Source organism: Tursiops truncatus, chromosome 3 (assembly GCF_011762595.2).
Source record: "Tursiops truncatus isolate mTurTru1 chromosome 3, mTurTru1.mat.Y, whole genome shotgun sequence".
NCBI classification, from domain to species: Eukaryota; Metazoa; Chordata; class Mammalia; order Artiodactyla; family Delphinidae; genus Tursiops; species Tursiops truncatus.
The window spans coordinates 90,453,234-90,466,512 of NC_047036.1; the positions used below are offsets into that span (position 1 = coordinate 90,453,234).

The following is a 13,279-nucleotide window of genomic DNA, read 5'->3' on the forward strand; positions in this document are numbered from 1 at the left end:
TTCATCCATAAATACATATCTCCAAAAGATAAGGACCTTTAAAAACATAATCACAATACTACTATCACATATTTAAACAATAATGTCTTAATATCATCAAATATCCACTCAGTGTTCAAATTTTCTTGGCAGTCTCATCGTTTCACACGTTTAACCTGACTCCATCTGAGTTAAGTCTTCCGTTTCCCCTTCACCCTCCTGGCCCTTGTGCTTGCTTCCCCAGTCTTTCCCCTCCCCTACGGTCCCGCTGAAAAGTGACTCGAGTGTCTTCCAGGCCCGGGAGAGCTGGGAGCACCGTTAAACTGCTGCAGGCTGTGGACGGCGGAACTGAAGTCGCGCCTCCCCTTCGAGCTCCGTAGGGAGCTCTTTTTCAAATGCACTGAGGACAGTCTCCGCTCACGCGATTGGCAGCGGGGACCGGAAGCGCTTGGGAACCCGGCAAAGGATTGTGCCACGAGACGCGCGGAGAGCCTGGGTGCGCGGTTTCCACTGGGACTGGAGCCCAGAGGAAACCCCACCGCGGAAGCAATGGAGCGGAGCGCAGGAGACCGCACTGCTAGCGCCCTTTTCGCGGGGTTCCGGGCTTTGGGGCTTTTCAGCAACGACATTCCACACGTGGTGCGGTTCAGTGCGCTGAAGCGCCGATTCTGTGTGACGACGTGCGTGGGCAAAAGCTTCCACACCTATGACGTGAGTGACTTCTTTCGCCCGCTTCCCGGGAATCACCCTCCCCGGCCCCCAACTCTGTCTGTGGCAATCCCGTTCTCCTCCGTCACCTACCAAGGGCTTTCGCCACCGCATTACATCCACGTGTTGATTTAGCCCTTGAAGTCTGCTTGGGAAGAGTTTCGGAGGCAGTCTGTCTAGGGGGAGGTACTAGAGAACATTTCAGTTCAATAGCAATGTATTTGCTCTCTAAATATTTGTTGAAGTTCTCTTGAAGATGTAAATGTGATTTTAAAAACTCCCTGGCGCCACCACCTTCTTCATCAGAAAGACTTGCAAGCAGTTTTGTGCAATTCGCGACAAGAGCTGGGTTAGAAATACAGGCTAAAAAACATTGGGATAACTGGAGGGGGTGCGATTAATTATGTTGTAGGCGACAGTCCACATTTGATAGCAAGCTAATTTCCCTAAACTTCCCCTGAGTAACTTTCTTAAAGTCACATAGCTGGATCAGTAACCATAAATTGGGGTCCACAAACTGCAGCCTGCAAGCCAGTTCTGCCAACAGTTTTTGTATGACCCATGACGTTTTTATTTATTTATTTTTCTGTGTATGTTTGTGTTTATTCTAATATAGCATAATCTCCAAGTAAAATTTGCATAGTAGTAGGATGCAGTATAATCAAATTTTGACGTGGGATGGAGACATCCATATACTCTTGATTAAGAAACAGATTATTTAATTCATCTTCAAGGGCTCTTTCAGTCTTACACATCTCTAGGGTATGAATTTCTCCTTATACCCCTCTGAGCTCTGTGCTTCTGAGATGAATGGTTTTGACGTTTTTAAATGATTGGGAAATAATCCAAAGAAGAATAATATTTCATGGCATATGAAAAATTTGAAAATTACAGTCTATATCCATAAGTCAAATGTATTGGAATACAGCCATGCACGTTTGTTTTTGTGTCATATATGGCTGCTTTCGTGGTACATTATCAGTTGAGTAATTGCAACAAAAACCACACAGCATGCAAAGCGTTAAAATATTTACTACATAGCCCATATAGAAAACTATGTGTGACACCTATCCTTCCATCTGATGAAATAGTAGAAAATATAAGCTTTCCTAATAATGAAAATTAGGGTCAGTTAAGTGTCTCTTTAAGGAAGGACAGAATAGCAAATTTATGTATGAGGTTAGATCTTAATCTTCAAATGTTAGATTATTATAGTTGTTTTTGTTAGTAAAAATTTAATCATTTCTTTTTTCTTTAAGACAGGTTCAGAAACTTAGTCTGGTTGCAGTAAGTAAGTATAGACTTTATCCTGAATTTGTGCATGTTTAGTATCTTAAAATTTTTTGTAATTTTGACATAATTTAAGACTTGCAGAACAAGGACTCCAGCGTGTATTTATAGTAAACTTACATAGCAAGAACAACAAAAAGTCCAAGACAGGATCGTGTGTTGCCTTCAGTTGTCATGTCTCTTTGGTCTTCTTTAATCTAGACTAATTCATCAGACTTTCTTTGTGTTTTACAACATTTATTTTTTGAAGAGTATAGGCTAGTTCTTTTTTAGAATATTCTTCAATTTGACTTTTTCTAATGCTTCCTGATGATTAGATTCAGGTTATGCAGTATGGCAATAATAACAGAAATGATGCTGAATTCTCAATGAACCATATCAGGAGGCACATGCTATTGGTTAGTCTTATTCCTGGCAGTGAAAACTTTGATCATTTGGTTAAGGTGACATTTATCAGGCAGCTCCATTTTAAAGTTTCACCCTTTGTAACTAATAAATGTAATAAGTGGTAAGATACATTGAGACCATGTAAGTGTCCTTTTACTCTACAAAGTTTCAACTACTGCTAGGTTTATCATTTGGTGATGATTCTTGCCTGAATCAGTTATTAGTAGGATGATTATCAGTGATTTTCTGATTCTATCATTCTATTGTAAGAAAGAGTTTTCCCTTTTTCCACATTTTGATATTTTTTTTTCCAATGGAAGGAATTTTTTTTTTTGAAAACTCTTTAATAGAATAAAGAGCTTGCCAGGGCTGAGAGATTCTAGTTTCACCATCAAATATGATCTTTGTAAGAGAAACAGAGCTATAAAGAATCCAGTGTACATGTCTGATAAACTTACATTTTTAAAATTATAGAAGGCAGTAGAAGGGCACTAAAACCTAAGTCAAATACTAAAGCGAAGGGTATACCAATAAAAATAGTATTTTGGAAATGAAATCCCAAAGCAGAATATCAGCATGAAAGATACTTAAAGCGATTCTCTATATTTTAAGCCCAAAATAGGAAATAAAAAGAAAAGGCCAGTGTGACCATGGTAGTGAGACAGGAATCAAGAAATCCTATCATAAGAAATGGCTAGAGGTGATAGGCATATTTATCTTGGAGAAGACTGAGTGGAAACCATATTATTCACTTGAAAGGTCAGCATGTAGAATATCATATGGAGGTTTTTTTAGGTTACTCTAAAGGGTAGAGTTAGAGTTCTAGGTTTTGATTTACTTTTAAAATTTTCCTGCAGTTATTAGGAACTTGATGTTCCTGAAGGCATTCACATGAAGGCTAGGTGACCATCTGCCAGAGTTTTGTGTATTTAGTGAGGATTTTTTTTTTTTTTCCAAATAACCTCAAAAGCTTCTTCTCGTTTCTTTAGGATTACATTTTTATGTCTGCAAATACCAGACATTAATTCTCTAGGGAAGGTCAAGGTGATGTCATATTTTTAGTGTGATAGTTACTATTAGATGTCTAAAATAACATTGAAATCTAAATTTTATACTCTGATTCTCATACATACATATTTTTAAATTATAGTTAGGAAAAATGTTATACATATACTTGAGGTTTCTATTTGTTCCAAGATCTTAAAAATCCTTACTTCTTATATTTCCTTTTTCCTAGGTAACTCCCTTCCACAGGATATCTGTTGTATGGCAGCTGATGGGAGGCTAGTCTTTGCTGCTTATGGGAATGTTTTCTCTGCCTTTGCCCGTAATAAAGAGGTTTGTATCACTGAACTATTTTAATTTGTTTGTCTTTTGCAGTCAGTAGTTGATTGTCATGGTAGTTGAGGGAACTTTAATGTTGTTATTCTTCATCTGGGACACTGGACTTTTTTTTTTTTTTAATGTATATTCACTTTTCTGGAGGAAGAGAAAGTTGATTTCATCAAATTCTCAAAATTAGTTAAAACTGGTGCTTTAGTTCAGTTTTCTTTGCCAAGGATCAATGTTAGAATTATTTGCACAGCTTGTAAAACATTATTGTGACCAGCCACGTCCTGTCTCTGGAGTTTTCTACTTTGTTTATTTGGTTGGGGTAGGATTTAGTTAAGAGTAGTTTGAAAATGTTTTCGTAAGAGATTCCTATTTGCACTACTGCTTTATGTGGATTGACTTTTTCATTATGAACAACACAGCCCATGACTCATTTTCTAAGAACCGAGTGCTTGTTTCCTATAAAGAGAAAGCTAGATTCTCTGTTTTCTCTACTAAGGAAGGATCTTTTCTTGTTAATTTACTCATTCATTTCTAAGTTTGTCCTGGAACAACTGACTTGAGAGGTGACCTGGCTCTAGTGGTCCAGAATGAAAAGGGAAAGTGGCCATGGGGATTCCTAGATAGCCAAGTGATAGAATCACTGTGCTTTTCAAAGTTTAACTTGGACTGATGATGTTTGTTCCCAACATTTTCCATCATCACTACCTACGGCAGAGGAAGGCAACTTACCTGTACAGTTCTTTAATGGGAGTTGTTTTGACTTTCAGAGAGTCAGGAAAAGTGTCTTTTTTTTTTTGCAAAATATTGATTGCAATTTGTAGTTTTCCCTGGGAGATAAACATAGAAAGTAGGGGTAGAAAGGTATCAGAGACTATCAACTGTAGGAAGCGGTTACCATCCCTAGGGCCAAAGGGACAAGGAGAAGAAATAGTGTTTCTGGAGCCTGGTGGGAACTGAAACCGTGGGGGAGGGGACTGTAGTTATTGAGGATGCAGCTGCTGCTGTAAGGTAAGGGTGTCTGTGTCAAGACAGAAAGCTATATGGAAGGAGTATCCTATATCTCTCTCCTTTGTCTCATGTGGAAGCCAGCTGGTGATGGCTGTAGAGGTCAGCCTTCTAGAACATACCATCAGCACGGAATTGCGCTGATTGGATGGGGTGAGGGACCCAGCTGTGTGCATGCTTCCTAAGCTCGGTTGAGAAGCTGAGCCTCAGAGATCTCATTTCTGTGTTCCTAGTTCATGTTTCCTTATTGGACTGGCTGGGGGAGCAGGTAAAAATGCCTGATTCCTTGCTATTTGTTAATCTAACCTTGGGTAGTCAAAAGTTGGACCACATTTCTTAACATGAGCATCTTCAGGATTAGCCTGTTTTTTGGATAATATGAATAATAATACATGATGAATGAATAATAATATGAAATTCCTTTGAACTTTGACATTGTAGGTAGTACATACCTTTAAGGGTCATAAGGCAGAAATCCATCTTTTGCAACCCTTTGGGGATCACGTTATTTCTGTTGATACTGACGGTATTCTTATTATTTGGCACATATATTCAGAAGGTAAGAACCAATTTATTGCTTTATCTTGGGGTAGTATGTGTGTAGCTAAAATTAAGTATCTAGGCAAGCATAACTTCTATATCAAAGGAGTAAAGCAGTAAAAAAAATTTTAAGAATCTTTAACACGTGTAAGGAAAAAGGTTCTAAGTAAAAAATGGGTAAGTATCAATAATTTTAGTCAGCTAGTTGAGCTAACTGTTTATAACCTGCTTAATGTGTTTTTCTGAACTAAGACTAGTTCAGTATTAGTATAGCAGTTCTCCAAGATTAATGACATGTTATATTATTTTCTCTGTGGGGTGAATTTTGGTGTATGTTCACATCTGAGTAATACTTGGTTTGTATTTTCAACTTTCAGTAAGTGAAATTATAATAGTAAACTTGAAGATCCAGTAATCTGAAGGAAAATATACATCCTTTTTCTAAGAATATGGGTCAGTGTCCTTTAACTGTGATATTCTTAAACAATGTCACTGAGCTATGTTTATAGGACCATGTTATCTTCAAAGGTTAGGAACTTATCACCAGAATATCCCCAGCTTTCTTCATGTAAAAGACTGTGGGGTCTCTCATGAATTAAAGCTTTTAAGTTTTTTAATCTGTTACATTTTTAGCTTTTGTTATCTCTTGATTAACTCGTTTTTTGATGTAATGTGTTTATTTTTAGTAAAAATCCTAGAAAGATTGCCCTCCTGGGAGTCATTCCATGTTCTTGTTCAGATTAGTCACTGTTTGTTTTGTCTTTGCTCAGATGGAGGGAACAGAATTCCAAAAGTAGTACCTGTGCAGATGGATGTTAAAAGGCCTTTTATAAAATTAGAGAACCTGATTCTTAGAGTTCAGTAGGCTTTCTGTTGATCCTTATGTCCAGCTTTTTGTTGCTGTTGCTGCAGCACAGTGTCTTCAGGGAGCTGTTTGTGGTGATCTTAAGTAAAACTGTTAGTTACGAACAGAGGCAAGAATCTTTTAAAATAGTATTTAAGTAAAATTTGTGTAATTCTCACCTGTTAATCTATTCTCCTTAAACTGGGGTACACATACCCCTGGGAGTGTGTAGCAACCAGATAGTATGTGAAACTAAAGATTAAAAGAAATGTACCTTCTCTGATATTCAAATTTATTAGGAAATTTAGTGAAAAATTGTTTTCATCGTGGATGAACTGTGAAGTAGAAAAGAAAATTCACACATAGGAATTTTAAACATACGTGGCATTTCAAAAAATGTTTTGATCTTGCAGCGAGAAACAGCTGGCTGTGCCATTTTCTACTCCACGGGGCTATAGGGTCTTCTCCTCTGCTAGAGGTTCTCCTGTGAAAATGTGAGAAACACTGCTCCTTTCACTGAAGTTTGCCTCTGACTTTTACATGTTTGAGGAGCCAGTCAAGCTCTCTAGATATTTGGTCCTTCACTCCCTAGAATAGCTCAGCTCAGTGCACGCGCTTCACTTGGAACATTTGCTGCCTCTTGATCAAATTATAAAAATACTAAGTCTGATCCCTCGTGTCATTTTTTTTTTTTGAACCCTTGTTTTCATTCCTGTAAACCAATTTGTCAGTGAAATTTTAAACAGTATTGATATTAGAACTTTTAGAAAATTCTTGACAGTCAAAGTTAAATTTGCAAGTTGACCCTCATCACATTTGTTTAATTTCTCAGGGAATGTTTATAGGTTAGCATATGTCTTTGATTTATATTAGTACATAAATCTTTGATATGGTAGATTTTAAGTGCTAAATATATGGGTATATGAAAAATATTTTAAACTATTTTATTAAAAAGTTACATATTGTTTATAACTTTTACTTTCATAGAAGAATACCTGCAGTTGTCTTTTGATAAATCAGTATTTAAAATTTCTGCAATTTTGCATCCGAGTACCTATTTGAATAAAATACTTCTTGGCAGTGAACAAGGAAGCCTCCAGTTGTGGAATGTAAAATCCAAGTAAGCACAATATTTAGAACATAAGTGATTCTTACCTAATCCTCATCACTACTCCCTGATGCGCACTTAAGTCTCTCAATTCTCCTTGCCTTTATATGTTTATTTGGAGAGCTTTCAGTAAATATACCTGTTTTTGGAGTTATACTGACGGCATCACATATGTGAAAGCTTGGATATGGTCTTGGAACATGGTAGGCAGCTTCATAAATCCTTGTTGAAAAGTATATACTAACGGCCTTAGTCACTGTAAAGAATTCATAAAGCTGTAAAGAAGGCTCTAGTACACAGGATCAGAAGATAATTATGAGATTGTCGCTGGGAAGCTTTTAGTTCTCAGTAAACTAAGAAAGGTAAGATGGCAAAGCAAATCAGTGTTAATTTAGTGCTAGCATTTAGGAATGGTTTTTAGGGTAAAAGTACATTGATCATCAACCACAGACATGACGGATATCTACTTAATATTATTGGTATAGCTTGGGGTCTAGATAAATGATTTTAGATACCTCTGCCTGTTATTTGAACGTTTATCCAGAGAAAAAAATGGCAGCTCACTTTTTTTTGTATAGCATTAAAAGGGCAAACAAAAATATTTGACCATCCAAATTGTTCTTTCCAAAGCCCTTATAAATTCGAAAAGGGAAATAAGATTTTCAGAGGTTTAATGTTTATCCTAGTTCTAATTCAGTGTTTCTGTTCAATTTAATAAATATCATTGACTACCTACTCTGCACTAGGCTGAGGGATAATGACTGAAATATTCTGTGCCCTAAGGTTATCTCTTTAGGTTCTTTATGTGATGTTTACACTCTTTATTGTACATTAAGTATCCCTTGGATAATCACTGAGTGATCTAATCTGTGCCCCTTAAAAAATTTAACATATGCTTAAGTACTTTGTCATTATAACAATTTCATATATCTCTGCTTTATGGATTCTTTATCATTTATGGCTTGATTCTGAAATTTAAAGCAGCGTCAGTATTGTCGTGTAACAGTCATGTAACATACAAGGAGTATTGTAATTATAATATATTCCCTTTTGTGGCATGTTTCTAGGAACACGTTGCAGTGAAAAATGAGATCTGCCAATATTCTAAGATTTTATTTTAAATTGTATCTGTCATATAACATGGTTACTCATGTATTTTTTTTCTTTCTATTTAATTTCTTAAAGATGTTGCATAGTAGAGTAGTTCTTAGCAGCTTAGGATCTGGAGTTGGTCTCTCTGGGCTCTGTCAATTTTAGCCATGTGATCTTAGCTTGATTTTTTTCACATAATTAAGTTTCTTAGTTTCTTTATCTGGAAAATGGTGGTATCTACCTCATGGAATTGTTTTAATATATATACTTAGAATAGTGTGGGGCAGAGTAAGAACTTAATAAATATCACCTGTTATTATTTCATTTTTTAATATGTAGTTGACTTTGTTTTTCTCCCCCCCCCCCAAAAAAAATAGCTTTCAACTATTTTTCTTGTTGTAGTAAACTTCTGTATACATTTGCGGGATGGAAAGTTGGAGTGACAGCGCTTCAGCAGGTTAGTCTTTTTCTGTTATGTCAAAGAAGAAATGAAGCTCATAGTAGTAGCATCTTTCATTTTCAGGGGCCAACCATATTTTTGGACCTAAAGACAAAATAATATATAGACTAGTGTATCTTTACAAATAACACCATAAAAAATAGTGTTTTGGAAATGTAATTGAAAACAGCGCCTTTGTCTATAAACGTTTGTGGAAACCTTTTTGCCTGGAATTAGGCTCTAAATCTGTGGTTGCTATGGAACCATGTTTACCACTCATTTTGTAAGCATGTAGTCCAGTGCCTTGTAAAGAGTGGAGATGAGTTTTTCAGTGAAGCAAGGGAGATTTTAGGTCATTCGGAAAAATTTGTCAGGATGTTGAGATCTGTAGCTTGAGATAATTGGGGCCCAAATCTTAATAATTCATTAAATGCTTGACTTTTCCAGAAATAACTGCTTTTTGTTTTTATGAGTCTATAGGACATGTATGAATGAATGACTGTATGTCTGCAGAGAATCTTATATCTATTTTGGACACATATACAGCCATGTACCCTTGTCTTTCTAAATATCAGTTGCTTATACCTGCCCAGTTTATATACATTCCTTTATTCTCTCACACTACCGTCAGCCTTACTCTGCTTTTACCTACCCAGAAGACCCCAAAGGTATCAGATGATTAGGTCCTTTGAGGGCAAGACATCATACTTGTTTTAGTATACCCAGCTTCTACACAGGGTCTCATGCGTAGTAGTTACTTGATGGCAAATTAATAACATGTTAGCCTGATTCCATTTTGTAATGGTATTAGACATTGATCTTGTGTGCTAAAATAAAGAAATTTATGGAGTCTGTATGTAAGACCATTTATAAAATGAAGATTATAGGGCTTCCCTGGTGGCGCAGTGGTTGAGAGTCCGCCTGCTGATGCAGGGGACACGGGTTCGTGCCCCGGTCCGGGAAGATCCCACATGCCGCGGAGCAGCAAGGCCCGTGAGCCATGGCCGCTGAGCCTGTGCATCCGGAGCCTGTGCTCCACAACAGGAGAGGCCACAACAGTGAGAGGCCCACGTACCGCAAAAAAAAAAACAAAAAAACAGAAGATTATAATCATAGACTATTAGATTAGATATTCCATTATTTCTTTTGATAACACATAAGTAATGATGTACTCATCGTATTATTAAAGCTATTAATAATTTGATAACACATAAGTAATGATGTAATCATCAGTATTATTAAAGCTATTAATTTAATTTGATTAAGAAAATAAAAAGTTGAGTAATTTAATTTTCAGGCACCAGCTGTGGATGTTGTTGCTGTTGGTCTTATGTCGGGTCAGATTATCATTCACAACATTAAGTTTGATGAAACATTAATGAAGTTTCGTCAAGACTGGGGACCTATTACTTCGATTTCATTTCGCACAGGTAACTTAACTTTTTTTTTTTTTTAATTTATTTTTGGCTGTGGTGGGTCTTCGTTGCTGTGCAGGGGCTTTCTCTGGTTGCGGCGAATGGGGGATACTCTTCGCGGAGGTGCGAGGGCTTCTCATTGCGGTGGCTTCTCTTATTGCAGAGCACGGGCTCAGTAGTTATGGCGCACGGTCTTAGTTGCTCTGCGGCATGTGGGATCTTCCCGGACCAGGGCTTAAACCCGTGTCCCCTGCGTTGGCAGGTGGATTCTTAACCACTGTGCCACCAGGGAAGTCCTTAATTTATTGATTGATGAAAATTAAGAACACTTGAAATGCATTAGTTTGAAGCTCATAGAGATTTTCTTAATATTTTCTTATAATTTAATCTAATAGAAATGAATGAAATACTGGAATATAAAGAGCCAAAGGAATATTGATAGATTATTGGTGTATAGTCTTTTTTTAAACTTTATATTTATGGATTAAAAGGATGGAGAGAGAAATTCTTAAGTTTAATTGTTTTAAGTTGCATGTTTTTCTTTATGTATTCTATTTTAACAACAGATGGTCATCCAGTAATGGCAGCTGGAAGCCCATGTGGCCATATTGGACTCTGGGATCTAGAAGACAAAAAGTTAATCAATCAAATGAGAAATGCACATTCTACAGCAATTGCCGGACTGACATTTCTCCATAGAGAACCACTTCTTGTCACAAATGGTGCTGACAATGCTCTCAGGGTACTATGATTCTTATCTTTCTTGGCTCATGTGTCCTACCCTTTGGTTATTATAAGCCTGCTGTACTGTATCAGCCTGGAACCTAGCAGATGAAGGGAATATGGGATAAGATATTGATACAGATGAAATAGAACGCATAGCAGGTTACATGATTTTAGTAAAGTGAGAGAGTTACAGCTTAGCTTTTCCCCAGCCCCCACTCCAGGGTCAGTGGTCTGCACGCAATACCCAGTGCCACATTTGTATAGGAGATGATTTGACTGCTTGCGGATCACTTAAAACATTGTGGAAGAACCTTACTTTTTTATTTCTTGGCAGATATGGATATTTGATGGTCCCACAGGTGAAGGCCGGCTTTTGAGATTCAGAATGGGACATAGTGCTCCTCTTACCAAAATAAGATATTATGGACAAAACGGACAACAAATTCTTAGCGCAAGTGAGTTTCTGCTTTGTGCATTAATTTATTTCAGCAAGTAATGAGAGCAGAGTGTTTAATATTTATTAGGTATTTAATATTTATTTGGTATTTACACAGTTTTAGATTCAAATGCCCCTTTGAGTGACTTGGAAATCTGGGTAAAATGAGGTGATTGTTTTTGAATACTTCAGGGAACACTGTAGCTGCTATTACTTTTATTTGGAGTGTCATTCTATTTACTAATCCTCAGAGACAGAAAGGGCAAATTCCAGAAATGTGGCCCTTGCCTATACAGATAATCTACTGGCAGTTATTAGCACCTCAGTTTATCCTTTGTTCTTACTAAATGGCATTCTGTGTGCAGTTGAATATGATAAATTAGGTAGTTGCAATCAGCTCGCCTTTTAAAGTGCTGCAAACTAACTTCAAGCTTTCTGTAGAATCTAATATTATAAGAGCTGTGATTTAAATGGTCCATTGTTTCAATGAAGCTTGATTAGGCATTTTCTCTGTATATCAACAGGTCAGGATGGAACTCTTCAGTCATTTTCCACAATACATGAAAAATTTAACAAGAGCTTGGGACATGGTACGTCATTTGCAAGATGGAAAAAAACTGTTGGTCACACACAAAAAATCATTTCAAGATTCTGTAAGATAATCAGAGGAGGTTTCATTGATAATTTCCTCTTTCTTCAGATGAAATAAAAATCCTTTGTATGAAAGAGTAGTAGTAAGATACTTAAGATCGATGTTGCTATGGAAGTGATTGAGGTGCTACTGTAAGGTTATTGAAGAGTTAGATATCTTAGGTGGTAAAAAACATCTTAAGTGGTAAAAACATACTGCTGCCACCGAAAAGACATTAACGATCTAACTTGAGCCATCTGCAGACTATAACATTTTAAAGATGGAAGGAAGCTTAGAGAAAGCATCAAAGTAAGAAGCATCCCATCTTTTTGCAAAAAGGGCTCTTTTATTCTGTATCCCTTCCCATGGTTTCTGTTATTTGAAAGAGTTTGTTTATTAAACAAAAATGTTCAGTTTTATTTATAATTACTCTTCTTTGCAAGCCAATATCCTGGCTATTCCTGCATGTATATACTTCCAGATGAATTTCAGGATCATTTTAAAATCAATATCCAAAATAATTCTTCTTAGAATCAAATTGGAGAGATTTGATATTTTTAAGAATCATCACATCTAGGAATATGACATATCCTCATTCAAGTTGTCTTTAATGTTCCTCAGTGAAGTTTTTTTAGTTTTCCTCCTATTGGTCCCACATATTTAAGATTATTCAGTGGTATTTTATATATTTTAATATAATTTGCTAATATTTATTTTTTTGCTAATATTGTGACTGCAGTCTGTTCATTTATATTTCTGTCATTGTTAATACTACTGATAATAGTGGTAATATCATCTTTATTTTGCACCTGACTTAAATGGGAATATCTTGAAGTTTATAGTTATATGACAATGAATAGCTTTTTTTATATATACATTTTTCATTAAGAAGGATTCATAGCTCTATTCCCTTCTCCCCTAACCACAGGATTAATAAATAAAAAGAGAGTCAAACGTAAAGGACTTCAGAATACCATGTCAGTGAGACTTCCACCCATCACAAAGTTTGCAGCTGGTAAGAAACTTCATACTGTGTTTCGAGTTCTGCTCTGTCATTTATTTCCTCCTATGTATTTCTTTATTTCCTCCATTTTAATAAATGTTTTTACAAATATTAATAAGCATCCGGAGGGTAACTCAAAATATATTTCTTTATTTCTCCCATTTTAATAAATGTTTCAGCAAATATTAATAAGAATCCAGGATGCATCCCAAGTGCATGCTAGTCTTGTGTGAAGACTGAAAATGAGTTATTTATAATTTGAACTTGTTATCTAATAATTTAGGCTTTGTTCTCTGTAAGCTATTAATAAACAATATTTGCTATTTCATTTTGTAGCTCTT

At 36.3% G+C, this 13,279-nt stretch overlaps 1 protein-coding gene across 2 annotated transcripts in view; it reads left to right on the forward strand.

The window, feature by feature from the left end:
* The first annotated feature begins 420 nt into the window (after positions 1-420).
* WDR36 (WD repeat domain 36) overlaps positions 421-13,279 on the forward strand; it is a 37,872-nt gene continuing 25,013 nt past the window's right edge. The window contains exons 1-11 of one of the 2 annotated variants that reach the window (XM_019940813.3): positions 421-690; positions 1,951-1,978; positions 3,602-3,702; positions 5,146-5,263; positions 7,076-7,208; positions 8,691-8,745; positions 10,025-10,157; positions 10,709-10,884; positions 11,203-11,323; positions 11,829-11,894; positions 12,864-12,950. In XM_019940813.3, coding sequence (XP_019796372.1) covers positions 529-690; positions 1,951-1,978; positions 3,602-3,702; positions 5,146-5,263; positions 7,076-7,208; positions 8,691-8,745; positions 10,025-10,157; positions 10,709-10,884; positions 11,203-11,323; positions 11,829-11,894; positions 12,864-12,950 — 1,180 coding nt within the window. In that variant the 5' untranslated portion in view covers positions 421-528. The remainder of the gene's footprint in view (positions 691-1,950; positions 1,979-3,601; positions 3,703-5,145; positions 5,264-7,075; positions 7,209-8,690; positions 8,746-10,024; positions 10,158-10,708; positions 10,885-11,202; positions 11,324-11,828; positions 11,895-12,863; positions 12,951-13,279) is intronic. The other variant, XM_004326040.3, reaches the window with a different exon arrangement.